Source organism: Python bivittatus, unplaced genomic scaffold (assembly GCF_059951505.1).
Source record: "Python bivittatus isolate LINGU-HERP-01145 unplaced genomic scaffold, Pbiv_v1 ctg000080_np1212, whole genome shotgun sequence".
Classification (NCBI taxonomy): Eukaryota; Metazoa; Chordata; class Lepidosauria; order Squamata; family Pythonidae; genus Python; species Python bivittatus.
Genome location: NW_028277035.1, coordinates 55,854,930 through 55,873,785, shown reverse-complemented (window position 1 = coordinate 55,873,785; position 18,856 = coordinate 55,854,930). Strand labels below are relative to the sequence as shown.

General features: G+C 38.3%; 1 protein-coding gene across 1 annotated transcript in view; it reads left to right on the top strand.

Moving 5' to 3' along the window:
* Positions 1 to 18,856, top strand: part of NUP210 (nucleoporin 210) — a 112,193-nt gene that overhangs the window by 33,847 nt on the left and 59,490 nt on the right. Inside the window, exons 5-10 of the mRNA XM_088134153.1 lie at positions 2,899 to 3,049; positions 8,629 to 8,761; positions 10,427 to 10,598; positions 10,899 to 10,966; positions 17,250 to 17,356; positions 18,603 to 18,743. Coding sequence (XP_087990279.1) covers positions 2,899 to 3,049; positions 8,629 to 8,761; positions 10,427 to 10,598; positions 10,899 to 10,966; positions 17,250 to 17,356; positions 18,603 to 18,743 — 772 coding nt within the window. The remainder of the gene's footprint in view (positions 1 to 2,898; positions 3,050 to 8,628; positions 8,762 to 10,426; positions 10,599 to 10,898; positions 10,967 to 17,249; positions 17,357 to 18,602; positions 18,744 to 18,856) is intronic.

The window sequence follows — 18,856 nt, the reverse complement described above, 5'->3', positions numbered from 1 at the left end:
CTACCTAAGTGTCCTGCCAAGGGATTTTCAGGTGCCGGTTGTAAAATCTTTTCTTTATATTGGCTCGGAACTGCTAACTACTCTATCCTTTCCTGAGTAACTAGTTTTTTTCTTATCCTGTATAGGATGCTATTTATACATTCATATATGGGATTTTCAAGCCACTTATCTGTATCTGTTGTCACTTCTTGCTAACATGTTTTTAAAGAAATGTCTTTCCACTGTATTTCCCCTGTCAATGTCCCATGGGAGACCTCCAGTATCCAGGGGCTTTCCTCTAGCTTTATCTGCCTTCCTATTCCCCCCCCCCCCCGCTTTTTGGGGCTTACTTCCTTTCTCAATCAAATCTGGATGGGAGGGGAGTAAATCTATAGCCTCTGAAATTTTCTCTTCCTGTTTTTGTGCCTGTGCCTGACTAGTTACTCCTACCACTCCCTCTGGAAATAAATTCTTTGACCATATTAACTCTGCATAACCAGGGAAATCTGTCCCAAGAACATGTTAAAAATCTGTCTGATAGGGTAATTTAGTGACTACCGCAACCACCATGTTTCCAGTTGATGCTTAATCTGTATAGTTGCTTTGACTAGTGGTATAGGTCTAGTATGACCATAAACACTTGTTAAGTGCTTATTTAATCAAGGGAGCACCCACTCTCGGTGCTCCCTTGATTAAATAAGGGCGAACTAAAGTCCGTCTGCTTCCGGTATCAACTAAACCCAAAACAGGAATTAAATTGACCTTAGCTTGTATTGTTATTTCTTACTCCCTGGGGCTTTCAACATGGCTGAGAAAGTTACTTTCCTTGGTGACTTCAACAATCTTTAGCCAAGTGTCCTACCTAGCCACATTTGTAACAGGATCTATCCTCCCCTTGGTTTGTTTGACTTCCCTTAGACTGGAAAAAGGTTACCTTTCCCTGCATACCTCCTTTATCAGTGTCTGCTTTTTTTCTTCCCTTTTCCAACCTCTCCATGTCCTCTTCTAGCTTCCTCAGCTCTTCTGGCTGCAAAGTAATCTTCAGCTAGGGATACTGCCTTTATCCCTGCATCTGGGCAACGTTCTTGCACCCCAAACTGAACAGGACAGGAGTATGCAAGGGAACTTGAGCTGCCTTGAGCTATTATATTAACAGTGCCATGGAGGAAGAGTCAGGAGTGTCCTGGCTACTGCTGCTGATCATAATTAGGACTTTCTCCTAGAGTGCACAAAAATTATGTTATATAAATCTGCTATTGTGGTCTTTGGAGAGTAGACCCAGAACAATGAGGATTATGTGTTTCTGAAGTTTATTTACACTATATATTTTGCTTTGCAACTTAAATGTGTGTAATTCAGCAGAACATTCAGAAACTACAAATGCAAGCTCCTCCACATAATACACAATGAAACCTTGACTTAAGAGGACTTTGATACAATGAACTTCAAATCCAGTGGATGGAATTGCCATTGCATTTATATCATTTGGTGTCATTTGCGTACTCCTACACAAATTATATAAAATGACAATTTGCATTGTTTGCATAATGATATCACCACAAGATACAGTGCTCCTTGATTTAAAGGACAGGTGAAAGCAACAGACACCTCCCTGCCGCCCAGTTGGTCCATTCAATTTAGGTTTCATTGCGTTGTGAAAGATTTTGTAATATAAAAATGTTATCATCTGATGTCTAAAACACAGAAATGTAAGCAGTTTGAGCATAGTTTTTGAGAGGTTTTAGTTTTAGTTGGGTAGTTGTAAGAATTTAAAATAATGTTAGTTACCAATATACTACATTTATGCAATTATCTAATACAATACATAACCTTGAGGGAATAGTAGCACATAAGGACATAATGTTTTTTTTAGCTAACATACACTTTTAAAAGAAAAGAGCAAAGAGAGAAAAATTATCAGAAGATACATGATATTAGAATTAAATTGGAAAAAATGATGAATGAAAGATGGAAAGTTAAAAGCTAGTTATTAAAGGTATTGAGAATATTGAAAATCTTAACATTTGGGAAGAGTGATACCATCATTCAGGTCATATTGGGTTTTATGGAGTTATTATTTGGAAGTCAGCTGGCAACCAGTGGAGATTTTTGAGCCAAGCCAGCATCTTTGAAACTTTCATAGGCAATTCCATGTATGATACATTGTAGTCATTTAACCAGAACATTACCAAGACATTAATAAATGTGGTGTACCAGTCACTCTGAACTTTAAGTGCTATTTGGTTATCTCTGAGCTAGACTGGTTCTGTGGACATGATCTTAAAGACATTTTCATCCACATCTAAAATAGCTTGGGTTTTGATCAGTCTTTTAAACTAATTTTCTCTCTCTCCTGTTCATCTTCTTCCTGAAGTAATAGCCAAAGGATTTTTTAGAAACATCAAGGAGCCTTCCAAATCTTTTATGTTGTATGTAGATATCTAACACAAAAGGTAGTGTAATATGTTTTAAAGGTGTTAAAGCAGCCTTTCATAAAGGTTATATGGCCTGGGTATCTTAGAGTTTGCATTTCTGAGTATATTCTGCCCATACAACCCAAGTGAAAAGGGAGTGCCTGCTGAAGGTCCCATCTTATCAGCAGGTATGACAAGAGGGGGCATGCAGGTAAGTTTTCTCCCCTCCTTTGGAACAGTCTACCCCTGAGGCAAAGGTGGCCCCACTTCTATGGCCTTCTGGAGAATAGTTAAACCTGGCTTTTCTGGAAGGCCTTTGGTGATTAAGCAGTTAGAAGAAAATCCATGTTGTCATTGTTTGCTATTGCTTGCATTTTTATTGTGTTCTATTATATTGTGTTTGTGTACCACCTAGAGCCTCTGGAAGAAGCTCTTTTATAAAATAATAATATTAAATATATAATAATATAATATTAACATCTAAAATTATTAACATTTTTAACAGCATTCTGAAATTTTCCGAATCAACATATATACCACCTTCATATATATTAGAGATGGAAAAAGTGGCAAAACAAGGAGATATTGTCTTAGTATCTGGTATGAAAACAGGGAGTTCAAAACTCAAAGCAAGAATACAGGAAACTAGGTATAAGGTAAGTTACTATTAAGTGCCACATAGCCGTTTCCCAATCAAATGTTTTTTCTTCCTTTATAGTTACTGTCCTATGATGGAACTAAAGTGATACCCATTAGACTAATACCAGTACTATAAAGGAAAGCACAATTCAACAGGAATCCTGTAGTAGCTGTGGGTGGCAAATATACTGGGGCCTAAGTTTGGCCTGAAAGCCAGTTTGGTGCAGTGGTTAAGGCATCAGGCTAGAAACTGAGAGACAGTGAGTTTTAGTACTGCCTTAGATATGAAAGCCAGCTGGGTGACCTTGGGCCAGTCACCCTCTCTCAGCCCTAGGTAGCAGGAAATGGCAAACCACTTCTGAAAAACCTTGCCAAGAAAACTGCAGGGACTTGTCTAGACAGTCGCCAGGAGCCAGCACTGATTTGAAGGCCCACACACAAAAGGTTTTTGCATATAAGACTACGAAGGCAAGGTATGCAAACAGAAATATTGTGATGAAAGCAACTTTTTCCTCTTTTATAAAATACTACTGAAACAGAATATAGCATTATGGGTTGACAGAATATATTTCTTCCTTTACTTAGTATAGCTCAAAAGGACCACATTTAGAGTCTGTTTTGGACATTAACAAATTTCATCTGAAATTGTTAGCATTCATTTAAGAATATCAACATTCATTAATGCTGGCCATTGGATATATTGGCCACTTCATTTTTACCCTTTCGTATTGTTTTGGGTCACTTTGTTGTTTGCTCATAACTACTCCTTTGGCCTTTTCTGTACCTAAACGTTTGAGGAACTTCCTAATAGTATGAGTAATTAAAACATGTAACCAATTTTGTTGTTGAGCTCTTCCTCACTCAAGGCCTTCAAGCAGAAAACTGCATAGTTGCTTCTTAAGAGTGGTCCAGCTCCAGAATTTTAGCAGCAAGCAGGTGGATTACGAGATGGCTTATTTGGCCCATTTCAGTTCTTTGAATCTGGACCTCTTCCTCTGCAGGCTAGTTACTAGAATTTGGAGGAGCTCCAGAAATAAGAACAAAAATCTATCAGAATTACAGTTGCTATTTTTCACCACAAATGCTTTTTTGTTGTTTCTGTTAATTAATTTTGCTCAGTAAATGATATTACAAATGGAACATTAAGGAAAGCTAGTTGTGAGTTTCCTGTTTTTTAAGGACTAAAAATTGCAAAATAAAGTATTGTTTTCTAAATATAGTATAGTTCCTCTGAGTATTCAAATACCTCACAGATAAAAATATGTTATCTATAACAAATATTAATTTTGCAGCTGACACTAGTATGACATAGTCAGGAGGATTCTATTATGGTTGAACATTCACTTTCTAATCCCCAAATATTTTTGTTGTTTTTCTTTAAGCCCTTTCCTTTTTTAAAGTTTAATGGCTGGGACTGGGCCTAGTACATAAGATGAGGTCCAGTGAGCACAGAAGTACTGTGATCTGTAATTTGGAAATAGTAGTTCTGTTGATGAAACCTAACATTTCATTGGCATTTTTTGTGGCCATATGTCATTGGTGACTAAAAATTACAGACTCTGCTGGGCAGAGACAAATGGTAGAGCTGTCCATTGCATTCCCCCAGAGTTGTTGTTGTTCAGTCGTTAAGTCATGTCCGACTCTTCGTGACCCCATGAACCGTATTGTGCCAGGCCTTCCTGTCCTTCACTGCCTCCCTGAGTTTGCTCAGTTTCATGCTCATTGCTTCAGTGATGCTATCTAACCATCTCATCCTCTGCCGTCCTCTTCTCCTTTTGCCTTCAATCTTTCCCAGCATCAGGGTCTTTTCCAAAGAGTCCTCTCTTCGCATTAGGTGACCAAAGTATCTGAGCTTGAGTTTAATTATCAATCCTTCCAATGAGCAATCAGGGTTGATTTCCTTTAAGATTGACTGGTTTGACCTTCTGGCAGTCCAGGGGACTCTTAAGAGTCTTCTCCAGCACCACAGTTCAAAGGCATCAATTCTTCGGCGCTCAGCCTTCTTTATGGTCCAGCTCTCACAGCCATACATTACTATTGGATCCCCCAGAGTACTGGTTAAATTAATTAAAGATAAGATTAGTGGAAGATGGTGATTGTTGTTTGACAGATCTATGCTGACTTCTAAATCTAAGCTGGTGCTAAGGTGCTTTCTGATCAAATGTTTTGTAATTTGTTCTAGAATCTTTTCAGGAACTTTGGATGGTTTTCATAATGTAAATGTAAATTTCCTTAGGATTTACATCTTTATGCCACGTGTAAGTGTGTTATCAAAACATGTACTTTAAAATACTGCAAAAGGCCTACAGCTGTGTTTATACCAGCATAGACATGCTTTTTTACCCGAGGAGCATATATAACGGTGGGCTAGAATCCACATGTGTGCACGCAGATTTCTATAAAGAGAAATTTCCTTCCTTCACAGGAAGTCAGCAAAAGGCTTAAACTAACCCTTCCTCTGTGCAGAAATCTTGTTAAGATGGCTTCCATCTCCATCAGCAGAGTACAGAGAATTACAAGAAGGAACCCTTGGCTACAGTGGGGCACCTATCTAAAAGACTGCAGTTGTGAGACTTGAATCATATGAACTTCTTTCCTCCATTTGCTTCCCCTTCCCACAAGCCATTATATGAACAAGTGCCCAAAGGTACTAAAAAAAACAAAACTCCCTTTCCAAAATACTGAGCTTCCAAGTTACATATCAAAAGCATAGCTCTGGGGAGGGTTTTGAATTGGAGACATGGCTATTTATTTATTTATTGAATTTTTTATACGGCTGCAATTGTGAAATTCTCAGCAGTATAATAGAAACATATAAAACATCCACAGTGAAAGATTTAAACTCTACAGCACAAAGAATAAATCAAAAATCAAAATCACACCAACGTGCAATCTAAAAATCTAGCAACACAAGGAAAAATTTCACAAGATGGTATCATTTTAACTAAGCTAAAAGCTGAGTTTTTAAAAAATTATTCTGGAAGACCCCTGTGTTCATTTGCTTCAGGAAAGATGTCAGTATTGGGGCAAGTAGAGATGTTCCTCACCCCTCGATGAGTTATAAATTTACCCCAAATTACCCCATTCAGCAATTGCATTGAATGAAGTCACAGCCCTGCTTTAAGTTTCTATTGTCCTAGACAAGTGGGTGCTTCAAATATTAGCAGACATTAAAATGAATTCATATAAATTTAACTTTTAACTTTAATTATTTTAACCTTTAGGTGAATTAACATATTAGCATTTACCAAGCCTAGTTCATTACCATTGTTAAAGAGTCATGTGGTTTTATTTTCCCCATTATTTCAGTAATACATTCTCCCAGATGCTTTATTTTTTGTGTGCAGATCTATTTTTATTTCTCTTCCCATGTGCTAAACCTTCTGATTTCACAAAATGTAATCCTATTCAATCAATCATTAATTCATATATTGTGCATGTATGCTGTTCGTTCCTTGAAACTCTAGACAGCTAATAATGTCAGCATAAAATAAAATACCCCAAAATCCTAAGTACATAGAAAAAAAGGAAAAAAAACCAGAAAAGAAACACCATGCACCCACAAATCCTAGTTTCAGTTGAATTACACCTGTAGTAACATGGAATAGGTAGACTTTTATCGTTTTCTGAAACACAAGAGGCACAAAGCTGAATCTCTACCAGGAGGCATTCCAAAGAACGGGCTGCTATGGAAAACACCCTTTCTAAGGTCCCATCAGGTGGCAATCCTGAGCCTTGGAGGGAACTGAGCCTATTTGATCATCTGGATGTACAGATGAATACAGAAGAAGATGGTCCCTCAGATAAATAGATCTGTAGAGCTTTAAAGGCACCTTGAATTGCAGCCAAAAGCCAATGTCGTTCCTGAAGCAGTGAGGTCACCCAGGTACATTGGGATATACCCATCACTGTCCAGGCCTCTGCATTTTGTAGCTCCTAGGGGATCAACTCTGATGCAATCCAGCAATCAGTCCCAGGTCATGTTCTCCTTCCAGGCCTTGACTCTCCTTGCTGTAAGAGGCTAAGAAGGGGAAATGTTGACATGCTTTCAAGATTCTGCTATTATAGCCTATTTCAATAAATAGTATTTATTGAGTTCTAGTATTTCTTGAGATGTCTGTATCCTGACCTGTGCTACTTTGAAGAGCTGACATCAGCAGACTGAAACCTTCCAAAACTCTAGTGCCAAGGGCTAAACAGCATCCCAGAGCAAGGATGTAGTTCCCAGGTCTAGGTGATATCTGCAGCTCACAGTGTCTTACTCCTTCCCGAGTAAACAGGCCTGTAAAGACCTCAGAGTACTTCTAGTGTGCTCCTTGGCTTGCATTCTATCATCTGGGAAGCATTCCAGGCCACTAAATGCCTCGGAAGACACTTAAAACTCCCAAACTGCAGGATCAGGCATATCCTGCATCCTTAGAGCCACTTCACTCTTGTACTTTCCCGAAACATTCCTGTTGTGGTACCACGATGGGGGGTGGGGGTAGAGAAATATTATTTATTTATAATGACTTACTACAAGAGCCACAGAGTAGAAATTAAACTAGATAATCTCTCAGCATTTCAGTTATATATAGCTTGGGGATTTTAATTTTTTTTTTTAAGAAATATCAATGAACTTTGTTTTCTGATATTTTAAGAGGTTTCAAGAGTAGAATTTGCTCAGATTTGGTTTTGTTTGGGCAAGATATCTTTAGAGACTTATTTTTGTTTTGTTATTGTTTATTTAGAAATATTCTGCTTGAGGGAAAGTAGAAGAGAATAGAACATATATATCTGTCCCAGGAAAATGGTTTCAAAAGATACTTTTCAGAGCTCAACGCTCACTTTCTTTCTTTCTTTGTCAACAAATTATATTGTTGTTCCATAAATTATATCATTATTAGAGTAGAATTAAAGCTTCTGTTGAGGAAAAGTAGCCTGGCAAAGGATCAGACAGATCATTTACAAATTTTAAGCAGTAAGGGACTCACTATCTAGTCTAACTCCCAAAACATACCATAAAGTGTACAAATTGGAGTATATAATAATATGATTTTAAAACCAATATAAAGTAACCATTATACCTTTACTTTTGGCTAGAAATATAGTAACTAAATCAAATAAATCATTATTATAGTCGCAGACCAGCATATAATAATGACTAAAATGTGTTCTTATATGAACAGTGCACACACAGGTAACATGTTGTATTTTACGCAAAACACCATTCTGCTATTTTATAGTAAGGGATTAGAAACCTTCAGTTTATAACCATTGTGCCATACAAGAAATGCAGCAGATTTTTTATTTTCTAATTTCATTTTGTTGATATTCATTCTCAAAAGATAATAGGAACTGATCTTACACCGGAACAAAGTAGTACCTTCATACTCTGCTGGTCTTCTCCAACAGCTTCTCTTCTATACTCATTGGACTCTTAGCATCAAACATCACCAATCAGCACAGTCAGTGGCATTGTCAGATTGGGGAAGCCAGCTTTGTATTTTCAAAATACATTTTTGTAAATTAAATATTTATGACTAAGTTAATTATAAATTTAAAAATGCATGTGTATGATTGTTTCTTTAAATTAAATTCTTCTTTTAACCAACAGAATGTGCCTGCAGCTGAAGTCAGATTGTTTATTTTGGAAAACATCATTTTAAATCCCGCTTATGATATCTATCTCCTGGTAGGAATGTCAGTACAATATAAAGTCATGAAAATTAGGCGAGGGAAAATTACAGGTTTGTCTTTTGTCCATCTGCAATACTTTACATATGCTTCCTGTAGATCTACTGTATATAATGGTACAAATATGTTTATGTTAATAAGGTCATAACAGACTTCATGAGTCATTGCTCAGTTAGATTTCTGTGTCCTTTAGTATTCAGTCTGGCACAGATTTCATCAAAATATTTTGTGAGTTGAAAGACTGTTTCAATTAAATTTCATCATATCAACCTGAATAAATTCCTACAAATGTCAACCCATGGTGTTGGGGGGGGGGGGAGAAGAGAGAAAAATAGCATTGTGTTAATTGTGCCTTTGTCTTCTGTTACTTGGGGCAGTAAGGGTTGCTTGAAAAATTAAATAACACGGACCCATATCTGAATTGTATATTCTGGCTTGGAATCAAGTTTCTATCATGTTATTGGCCTGTTCTACTAAAGAGTTGGGGAAGCAACATTTTCATACTTTAGTTCCTATTTGATCTAAAGGATTCCTTTTTGATACTTATAAAATCACTTAAGTTGAATAAACTCAGTGTTCAACACTTTTCTATCCTGCTCTTCAAAGGAGCTCAATGGAAATATATATGAGATCAGGAGAGATTGCTCTGTTGTGAGAACACCAATAAAGTCTTTCTGCAAGTTGGTTTAAAAACATTAGCTTTCCCAATTGTAAATTTTTTTTTAAAGATTTCACTCAACTGAGTTGCTATTTGGACTTGGTTTTTATGGTTCATGAACCCCTCTTAAATTTAATTTTCTTAAAGGATAAATTACAAGAAGTTACCCTAAGTGGAAAAGATGGTAAGAAATATGCATTAATGAATTCATGTAAGAAACATAAACTCATTTTCAAGGTTTAGAAGTACTTCTAAGCCAAAAATTAAAATAGAGGTAATATTGACTTTAATCCAGGTTAGGATAATTGCACTTAATTTACCCCAAATCAGTGGGAGAAATAACTCATCACTTAAAATATTTTCCATTGGATTAAAATACAGCAAATTTGGCTTGGATCCAAATCCATTGATAAAATATTCATGCAAAATGTATATTTATATTTTTCTAGTTTATTAATAAAACCACATGTCAGATCATCTTCACTTCACCACAGTCAGCATCTGTTATTTACTTTGGCTCTGTTATATCTAAAGGCTTAGATAAACTCATTAATATGTGCCAAAGGGCGGAAGAGATCTGCTTTGGAGAACAGAAAGCCAACATAAATAAAGCAGGTCTGTCTTAGAGACTGAATAAAGCAAATGATAGTAATATAATACTATACTATAATACTATACTATATACTATAATACTATATACTAATACACCTATGATAGTAATATAATTATAATGAAAGTTTAAAACAAAAAAACCATGTGAATCCATTTATTTCTCTCTCCCTAAAACCTATGGCTTTAGCAGCAAGGATTTCAACCATAAGAAAAATTGTTACTGTCCTGTTACTTTTTTGGTAACTTTGTACTGTGGCTCTTTATAAGTAAATAGGTAAGGTGATATTTTATAGTACAAAGCAAACATTTGTATGTTATGTTTTTCTTTTAAAAGGTCTTTGATAAGCACAAATCCATTGATGTATTGCTTTTTTTCTGTTGGCAGCATTCAAACACTGACACCTTTTTTGCTTTGGTTGTTTCTTGTGTTGTCTTGAATTTTGGACAGAACTAATCATGCCTTCAGATCAGTATGAGCTACAACTTCAGAACAGCTCCCTCAGCCCTGGGGGAGAAACAAGCTGGCCAGTTGCCAGGTTGGATCAGGCGACGTGCACAGTTACTGCATTGCAGCGGGGACAGGCAAATCTCGTACTTTCCCACAAAAATATCCTTTCTGTGTGTGGTTTTTCATATTAAGCACAATATGTAATAAAAATGTTCATTGAACTAGCCACCCTGGGTTTAGAGGCCTCTACCTTTCCAGGATACTCAACGCTAGCACTACTACTCATGAAGTAGCATTACTCCTGACTTGTTCAAACAGCAGAGAATAGAATAGATGTTACTGTAACAAATCTTCACTGTGACTTCTTTGAGTCTAATGTTAGAAATTAGGTAATCACAGATTTTACTGATACAACAACTAATATTAATTTGTTATCTCTTTCAAACTTTTGGATCCTTAACTGATTTACAAGCGTGTCTATGCAAGGGGCTTCCAAATTACCAAATGGCACCATTTTTGTTGTGGACCCAGGATACTTAGGTTAGTACTCAGTGCTAATTGTTGTTGTTGTTTAGTCGTTAAGTCGTGTCCGACTCTTCGTGACCCCATGAACCATATTGCGCCAGGCCTTCCTGTCCTTCACTGCCTCCCTGAGTTTGGTCAGTTTCATGCTCATTGCTTCAGTGATGCTATCTAACCATCTCATCCTCTGCCGTCCTCTTCTCCTTTTGCCTTCAATCTTTCCCAGCATCAGGGTCTTCTCCAAAGAGATCTCTCTTCGCATTAGGTGGCCAAAATATCTGAGCTTGAGCTTCATTATCGATCCTTCCAATGAGCAATCAGGGTTGATTTCCTTTAAGATTGACTGGTTTGACCTCCTAGCAGTCCAGGGAACTCTTAAGAGTCTTCTCCAGCACCACAGTTCAAAGGCATCAATTCTTCGGCGCTCGGCCTTTTTTATGGTCCAGCTCTCACAGCCATACATTACTACTGGAAAAACCATAGCTTTGACTATGCGGATCTTTGTTGGCAAGGTGACGTCTCTGCTTTTTAATATGCTATCTAGGCTTGCCATAGCTTTCCTCCCAAGGAGCAAGCGTCTTTTAATTTCATGGCTGCAGTCTCCGTCTGCGGTGATCTTGGAGCCCAAATAAATGAAGTCTGTTACTGCTTCCATTTCTACCCCTTCTATTTGCCAGGAATTGATGGGTCCAGATGCCATGATCTTAGTTTTTTTAATGTTGAGTTTCAAGCCAGCTTTTGCACTCTCCTCTTTCACCCTCATCAAGAGGCTCTTTAGTTCTTCTTCACTTTCTGCCATTAGGGTGGTATCGTCCGCATATCTGAGGTTGTTGATGATTCTCTCTGCAATCTTAATTCCGGCTTGTGATTCTTCCAGCCTGGCATTTCTCATGATGTACTCTGCATATAGGTTAAATAAGCAGGGTGACAGTATACAGCCTTGTCGTACACCTTTCCCTATTTTGAACCAATCGGTTGTTCCATGACCGGTTCTAACTGTTGCTTCTTGGCCCGCATACAGATTTCTCAGGAGACAGGTAAGGTGGTCTGGTATTCCCATCTCTTTAAGAATTTGCCACAGTTTGTTGTGATCCACACAATCAAAGGCTTTTGCATAGTCAATGAAGCAGAAGTAGATATTTTTCTGGAACTCTCGTGCTTTCTCCATGATCCAGCGAATGTTGGCGATTTGATCTCTAGTTCCTCTGCCTCTTCGAAACCCAGCTTGTACATCCGGTAGTTCTCGGTTCATATATTGCTGAAGCCTAGCTTGTAGGATTTTGAGCATAACCTTGCTAGCATGTGAAATGAGTGCAATTGTGCGATAGTTTGAGCATTCTTTGGCGTTGCCCTTCTTTGGAATTGGAACGTAAACTGACTTTTTCCAATCCCGTGGCCACTGTTGCATTTTCCAAACTTGCTGGCATATTGAGTGCAGCACTTTAACACCATCATCTTTTAGTATTTTAAATAACTCAGCTGGAATCCTGTCATCTCCACTAGCTTTGTTGTTAGCAATGCTTCCTAAGGCCCACTTGACTTCACTCTCTAGGATGTCTGGCTCAAGGTCAGTGATCACACCAGCGTGGACATCAGGGACATTAAGATCTTTCTTGTATAGTTCTTCTGTGTATTCTTGCCACCTCTTCTTAATCTCTTCTGCTTCTGTTAGGTCCCTGCCTTTTTTGTCCTTTATCATGCCCATCTTTGCACTAAACGTTCCTTTCATATCTCCAATTTTCTTGAAGAGATCTCTAGTCTTCCCCATTCTATTGTTTTCCTCAATTTCTTTGCATTGTTCATTTAAGAAGGCCTTCTTATCTCTCCTGGCTATTCTCTGGAAATCTGCATTCAGTTGCTTATATCTTTCCCTTTCACCCTTGCTTTTCGCATTCCTTCTTTCCACAGCTATTTGTAAAGCCTCATCAGACAGCCATTTTGCTTTCTTGCATTTCTTTTTCTTTGGGATGGTTTTAGTTGCTGCCTCCTGTACAATGTTACGGACCTCCGTCCATAGTTCTTCAGGCACTCTGTCTACCAAATCTAATCCTCTAAATCTATTCATCACCTTCACTGTGTACTCACAAGGAATATGATCTAAGTCATACCTGAGTGGTCTAGTGGTTTTCCCTACATTCTTCAATTTAAGCCTAAATTTTGCAGTAAGAAGCTCATGATCTGAGCCACAGTCAGCTCCTGGTCTTGTTTTTGCTGTCTGTATAGAGCTTCTCCATCTTTGGCTGCAAAGTATATAATCAATCTGGTTTCGGTATTGACCATCTGGTGATGTCCATGTGTAGAGTCGTCTCTTGTGTTGTTGGAAAAGAGTGTTTGCTATGACTAGCTTGTTCTCTTGACAGAACTCTATTAGCCTTTGCCCTGCTTCATTTTGTACTCCAAGGCCAAATTTGCCTGTTATTCCGATTACTCCTTGACTTCCTACTTTAGCATTCCAATCCCCTATGATGAAAAGGACATCTTTTTGGTGCTAGTTCTAGAAGATGTTGTAGGTCTTCATAGAAGCGGTCAACTTCAGCTTCTTCAGCATCAGTGGTTGGGGCATAGACTTGGATGACTGTGATATTGAATGGTTTACCTTGGATACGCACTGAGATCATTCTGTCGTTTTTGAGGTTGTACCCCATTACTGCCTTTCCCACTCTCTTATTCACTATGAGTGCAACTCCATTTCTTCTAAGGGTTTCTTGCCCACAGTAGTAGATATAATGGTCACCCGAATTAAATTCACCCATTCCCGTCCATTTCAGTTCGCTGATTCCCAAGATGTCGACGTTCAATCTTGTCATCTCATGTTTGACCACATCCAGCTTGCCTTGGTTCATAGATCTTACATTCCAGGTACCTATACAATATTGTTCTTTACAGCATCGGACCTTCTTTTCGCTTCCAGATACATCCACAGCTGAACGTCCTTTCGGCTTTGGCCCAGCCGCTTCACTCTTTCTGGAGCTACTTGGAAATGCCCTCCGCTCTTCCCCAGTAGCATATTGGACACCTTCCGACCTGAGGGGCTCATCTTCCGGTGTCATATCTTTTAGCCTTTTAACATTGTCCATGGGGTTTTCTTGGCAAGGATACTGGAGTGGGTTGCCATTTCCTTCTCCAGTGGACCACATTTTGTCAGAACTCTCTGTCATGACCTGTCCGTCTTGGGTGGCCCTGCACGGTATAGCTCATGGCTTCACTGAGTTACGCAAGCCCCTTCGCCACGACAAGGCAGTGATCCATGAAGGGGAGTGCTAATTGTAGAAATAAAATAAAGAACTTCATACATTATTTTAATAGCCAAAGCTAAATAATTCCATATATAAATGTATACTTACAACATATTGGTATGTACTTAATAAATTCCCAGAGTTGCTGGGAGTCACGTAGCATATAAATAGTAGGTCACACAGTCAGCCAGATATTTAGACTGGATTTGGCATTTTTATCCTCCTGTCAAGTCCTTTCCAATGACCTGGGATAGCCAGATGTTGTTGTTTGATGGTGTTAAAGGTATCCTTGCAGGATGTAAGCTGTTTCAAGTAAAGCTGCCTTTTGCAATTGACTGATGGTGATTTTGTCAATGCCAATGGTCTTCAAGTGGTGCTCCAGATGTTTTGGGATTGTACCTAAGACATCTATAACTATTGATACTATCTTTGCTTTCTTTTGCCATAGTTCTACTTCTATTTGCAGGTCTTTATATTTGTGATTTTCTCCAGTTCTTTCTCTTCTATTCTGCTGTCTCCAGGTATTGCAATGTCCACTATCCAGACTTTTTTGTCTTTCTTATCAACAATTGTTAAGTCTCGGGTGTTGCGTGGGAAGTGCTTGTCTGTTTGAATTCTAAAGTCCCAGAGCACTTTAGCTCCCTCATTTTCTATTACTTTGTTTTTGTGGTCCCACCAGTTCCTGTTTGCTGGCAAATGGTATTTTTTGCAGATATTCCAATGCACCATTGTTATTACTTTGTCATGCTGTTGTTTGTAGTCAGTCTGTGTGATCTTCTTGCAGTAGCTAACTAGATGGTCCCCTGTTTCTTCAGCTTCTTTTCAGAGACGGCATTTGCTGTCTGCTGCTGTCTTCTCAATTCTGGCTTTATATGCATTTGTTCTGAAGGCTTGGTCTTTTGCAGCCAGAATTTAGCCCTTCTGTCTCTCTCTTCAACTTTCCTGCTCTTAGCCATTGCCAGGTCTTCTTGTCATCTGCTTTGCCTGCTAGTTTTTTTCTGTACTGGGCATGTAATACTTTGCCTTGCTTCTTTTCTATTCTTCATTTGGTCTTTATTATTATGGTTGGTTGCAGAGTCAGCCAGATGTTTAGACTGGATTTGGCATTTTTATCCACCTATTGTGTCCTTCCCAAGGACCTGGGATAGGCAGATTATTATTATTATTATTTTCATATTTCTGTGGCCGGCTGCTCAGTAGACCTAATAGTGCAATAGTGTGTATGGCATATTTCAGTTGTTCAGATTTTCACATATTTGGAATCCTAGAATCTCATTTTCAGTAAGTTTACTAATATGTAAGCTGTCCAATAGATACTGATCTTACCATTTGTAAATGCAGGTACTCCTAATCTGCATTCTCAAATCCTTCCTCACCTTTTCTTTAAATATCCTTTCACTTTATCCAAAATTCATGATTGATTGATTGATTTGGTAAATTTATATGGCCACCCATCTCATATACATGACTGGGCAGCTAATAATTAAAAACAAAATAAAAACAGGATAAAACCACCAAAAGTTTTAAAAAATCAGTAGCATAAAATAGCTGCCGAGAACATTCATAATGTCCGACATTCAAATTAACCATGAAATGGGCTCACCCATATTGCCAGGGCCCTAGGCTAGATGGTAAAATCAAGTTTTTAATTTGATTTTACAGGGTCAGGGCAAGTCTAATCTCAGAGGGGATGATATTCCAGAGGGTGGGCACCATGGCAGAAAAGGCTCTCTTCCTGGGTCCCACCAGATGAAGGTCTCTCATGGATGGGACCCGAAGCATGCCTCTCCTGCTGGATTAATAGGACAGTTAGACACCACTGGGGAGAGATGGTCCCATAAGTAACCTGGCCCCAAGCCATGAAGGGCTTTAAAGGGAACCACCAGCACCTTGAATTAAACCTGGAAGCATACTGGTAGCCAGTGGAGCTTGCATAGCAGAGGTGTCACATATGCTGAACGACCAGCACCCATAACTGCCTGCGCTGCTGCATTTTGCACTGGCTGAAGTTTCTGAATATTCCTCATTCGGGTAACCCCATGTAGAGCGCATTGCAGTAATCCAGTCAGGCATGAGTGACTGTGAGCAGGGCCTCCTATTCCAGGAATGGGCACAATTGGCACACAATGTGAAGCAAAGGTCCTCCCAGCCACAACCACACCTGCTGAAAGAGCAGGAGCCATGAATCCAGGAGGACCCCTAGCTTGTGCACAGGATCTGTCTGGGGCAGTACAACCATATCCAGCACAAGAGATTGAAGGTCCCCAGAACCAGGGGATCCTAAAACCCAAAGCAACTCAGTCTTATTAGGGTTGAGTTGAAGCCTGTTGTTCCCCATCCAGACCCCCACAGCCTCCAAACACTGAGACAGGACCTCCACAGCATCACTTGGGTGGCCTGGGATGGAGATACGTAACCAGGTATCATTTCCTTACTGATTATACCTCACCCTGAACCAATGGATGACCTCACCCAGTGATATATGTAGAGGTTAAACAGGAGAGGAGACAGCACTGAGTCCTGTGGCACCCCACAAAGGGGTGATGGGCTGGACCTCTCTTCCCCTATCAACACCTACTGGAACTGGCCCTGGAGGAGGGAGAAGAAACAGCATAAAATGGTGTTGCCTACCCCCAACCCCTGAAGCCAATCCAGAAGGATACCATGATTGAAGGTATCAAAGGCTGCTGAAAGGTCAAGAAGAAAGACGGATGCACCATGCCTGTCCTCCTCCTGCCAGAAATCATCCAAGAGTGCAATCAATACTGTCTTGGTTCCATATCTGGGCCTGAATCTTAACTGGAAGAGGTCCATTTAATCTGCTTCTTCCAGAGTTCTTTGAAGCTGCTGCACAACCAACTTTATATGTGATTACTGAATAGTATATACGATTACTGAATTTTTAGTTTGGAAAGCATAACTTTCTGATGAATAGTAAGATCTTCTTTTAAATATTTTCCTTTTATGGGAAAGTTTATATAGGATCACACTTAATATCACTCTGATGTGTTTTGATCAGGTATGTATTCCATAACTATATGACTTTCAGTGCTTTTGCTTTGCAGGATTTTCAATTCATCCTGGTGAGAAATGGGTGCTGGAAACTGAGAGGTTCTATGAAATCACTGTTGAAGTGTATGATAAGTCAAGTAATAAGGTGTATTTATCTGAGGTAAATGAAACATAAATAAGCATTTTTCTGAAAAATCACATCAATTATATGTTTGATGTGAAAATGACAAAAGGGATTTCAATCAGGAGCACTATTAGGATTAAATTGAAGACAGAACATAGATACCACATGAACAAAGAAACAGGTGTCTAGCTCAAATGCTGAAAAACAATTTGCTACTTTCAATCCTTACCTTGAAGCTATCTCTTTGCTCTTAAAAGTTATGGTTTCTACGTTTTTTATTTAGCCTTCTGCATTTTTAACAGCAATCTGACACTCTTCTATGAAACCAGCAAAATTTTCTAGGAAAATTAAGAGAATAGACCCTCTGTTGAAAAGCAGAAGTCCACATCTTTTAAGTAGAAATAACATCCTGAAGTTTATTCCTGCTTATTAATGTTCAAGATGGTTTATAGTTCTTTTGTTTTGAATTGACAACCAATGCATACGTGTATTGAAAATGAAGTACTAATGAAAAGCCTTTGAATAAAACTATAGGGCTCAAACTTCTTACAACAAGGAGACCTGCTTGTAAAAGTCTGGATTTCTTAGTGCATTTGAGAGCAGTTTATGTGATGGTCATTATAAGGTATGGCTTAGGCAGCATGACCAGATATTGGACATCATAGCAGTTAATTAGCTTTCACTGAGAGCTGAACAGCTTTTTTATTTCAGTTGTCAGAATGCTGTATGTTTGCCATGTTTTCATTTTTCTTGTGATATTTTCTCCAGCTTCTCATTGTCTTTGAGAAACCGTAGAGCATGGATGGCTGGAGGAGGGAAAATATTGACCAATCTTCCAAAGGGGGAGCCACTAGTCAATTGACCTCAATACTTGGGAAAATTCTAGAGCAGACCATAAAAAGATTGAATTGCAAACACATTAAAAAACAATGTAGTAATCGCTAGAACTCAGGATGGATTTGTTAGTAACAAAACTTGCACAAAGAGTCATTTCACAAGATGGGCAGTGACAAGTTTGCTGAATAAATATAAATAAATAAATAAACTACTGCTTCTTTCTTTTTGATTTCCTTCATAGATTATGGAAATGGGGCATGCATAATGCAACTTATTTTGACAAACTACCCAATGACAAACGAGAAAGCTAGATTCCAACTGAATGCTTTTTAAAAAAAACACACATTTTTTTTCTTGTACCATCAAATTATATTAATGGCATTTTTATTACAGTATGTTTTTATTCAAAATGTATTTGGTAACCATTCCTTTTTTTAAATTTTAGAACATCAGAATTGATATGTACTTCTCAAAAGAATATTTCAAAGTTGTGCAGTCATCTCTGAATGGTTCATATCACTACATAAAAGCAATAAAAGAAGGACATACCATTCTTAGTGCTACATTAACTTCTATTGTAGATCAGGTATGTTTTAAAAATGTGTCTTGTATTTGAACCTTGTCTAATTAATAATTAGATGAATTTACTAATTAATAGCACATTCAGCTGCTTTATTTTAATAGAAATTTAAAATATGA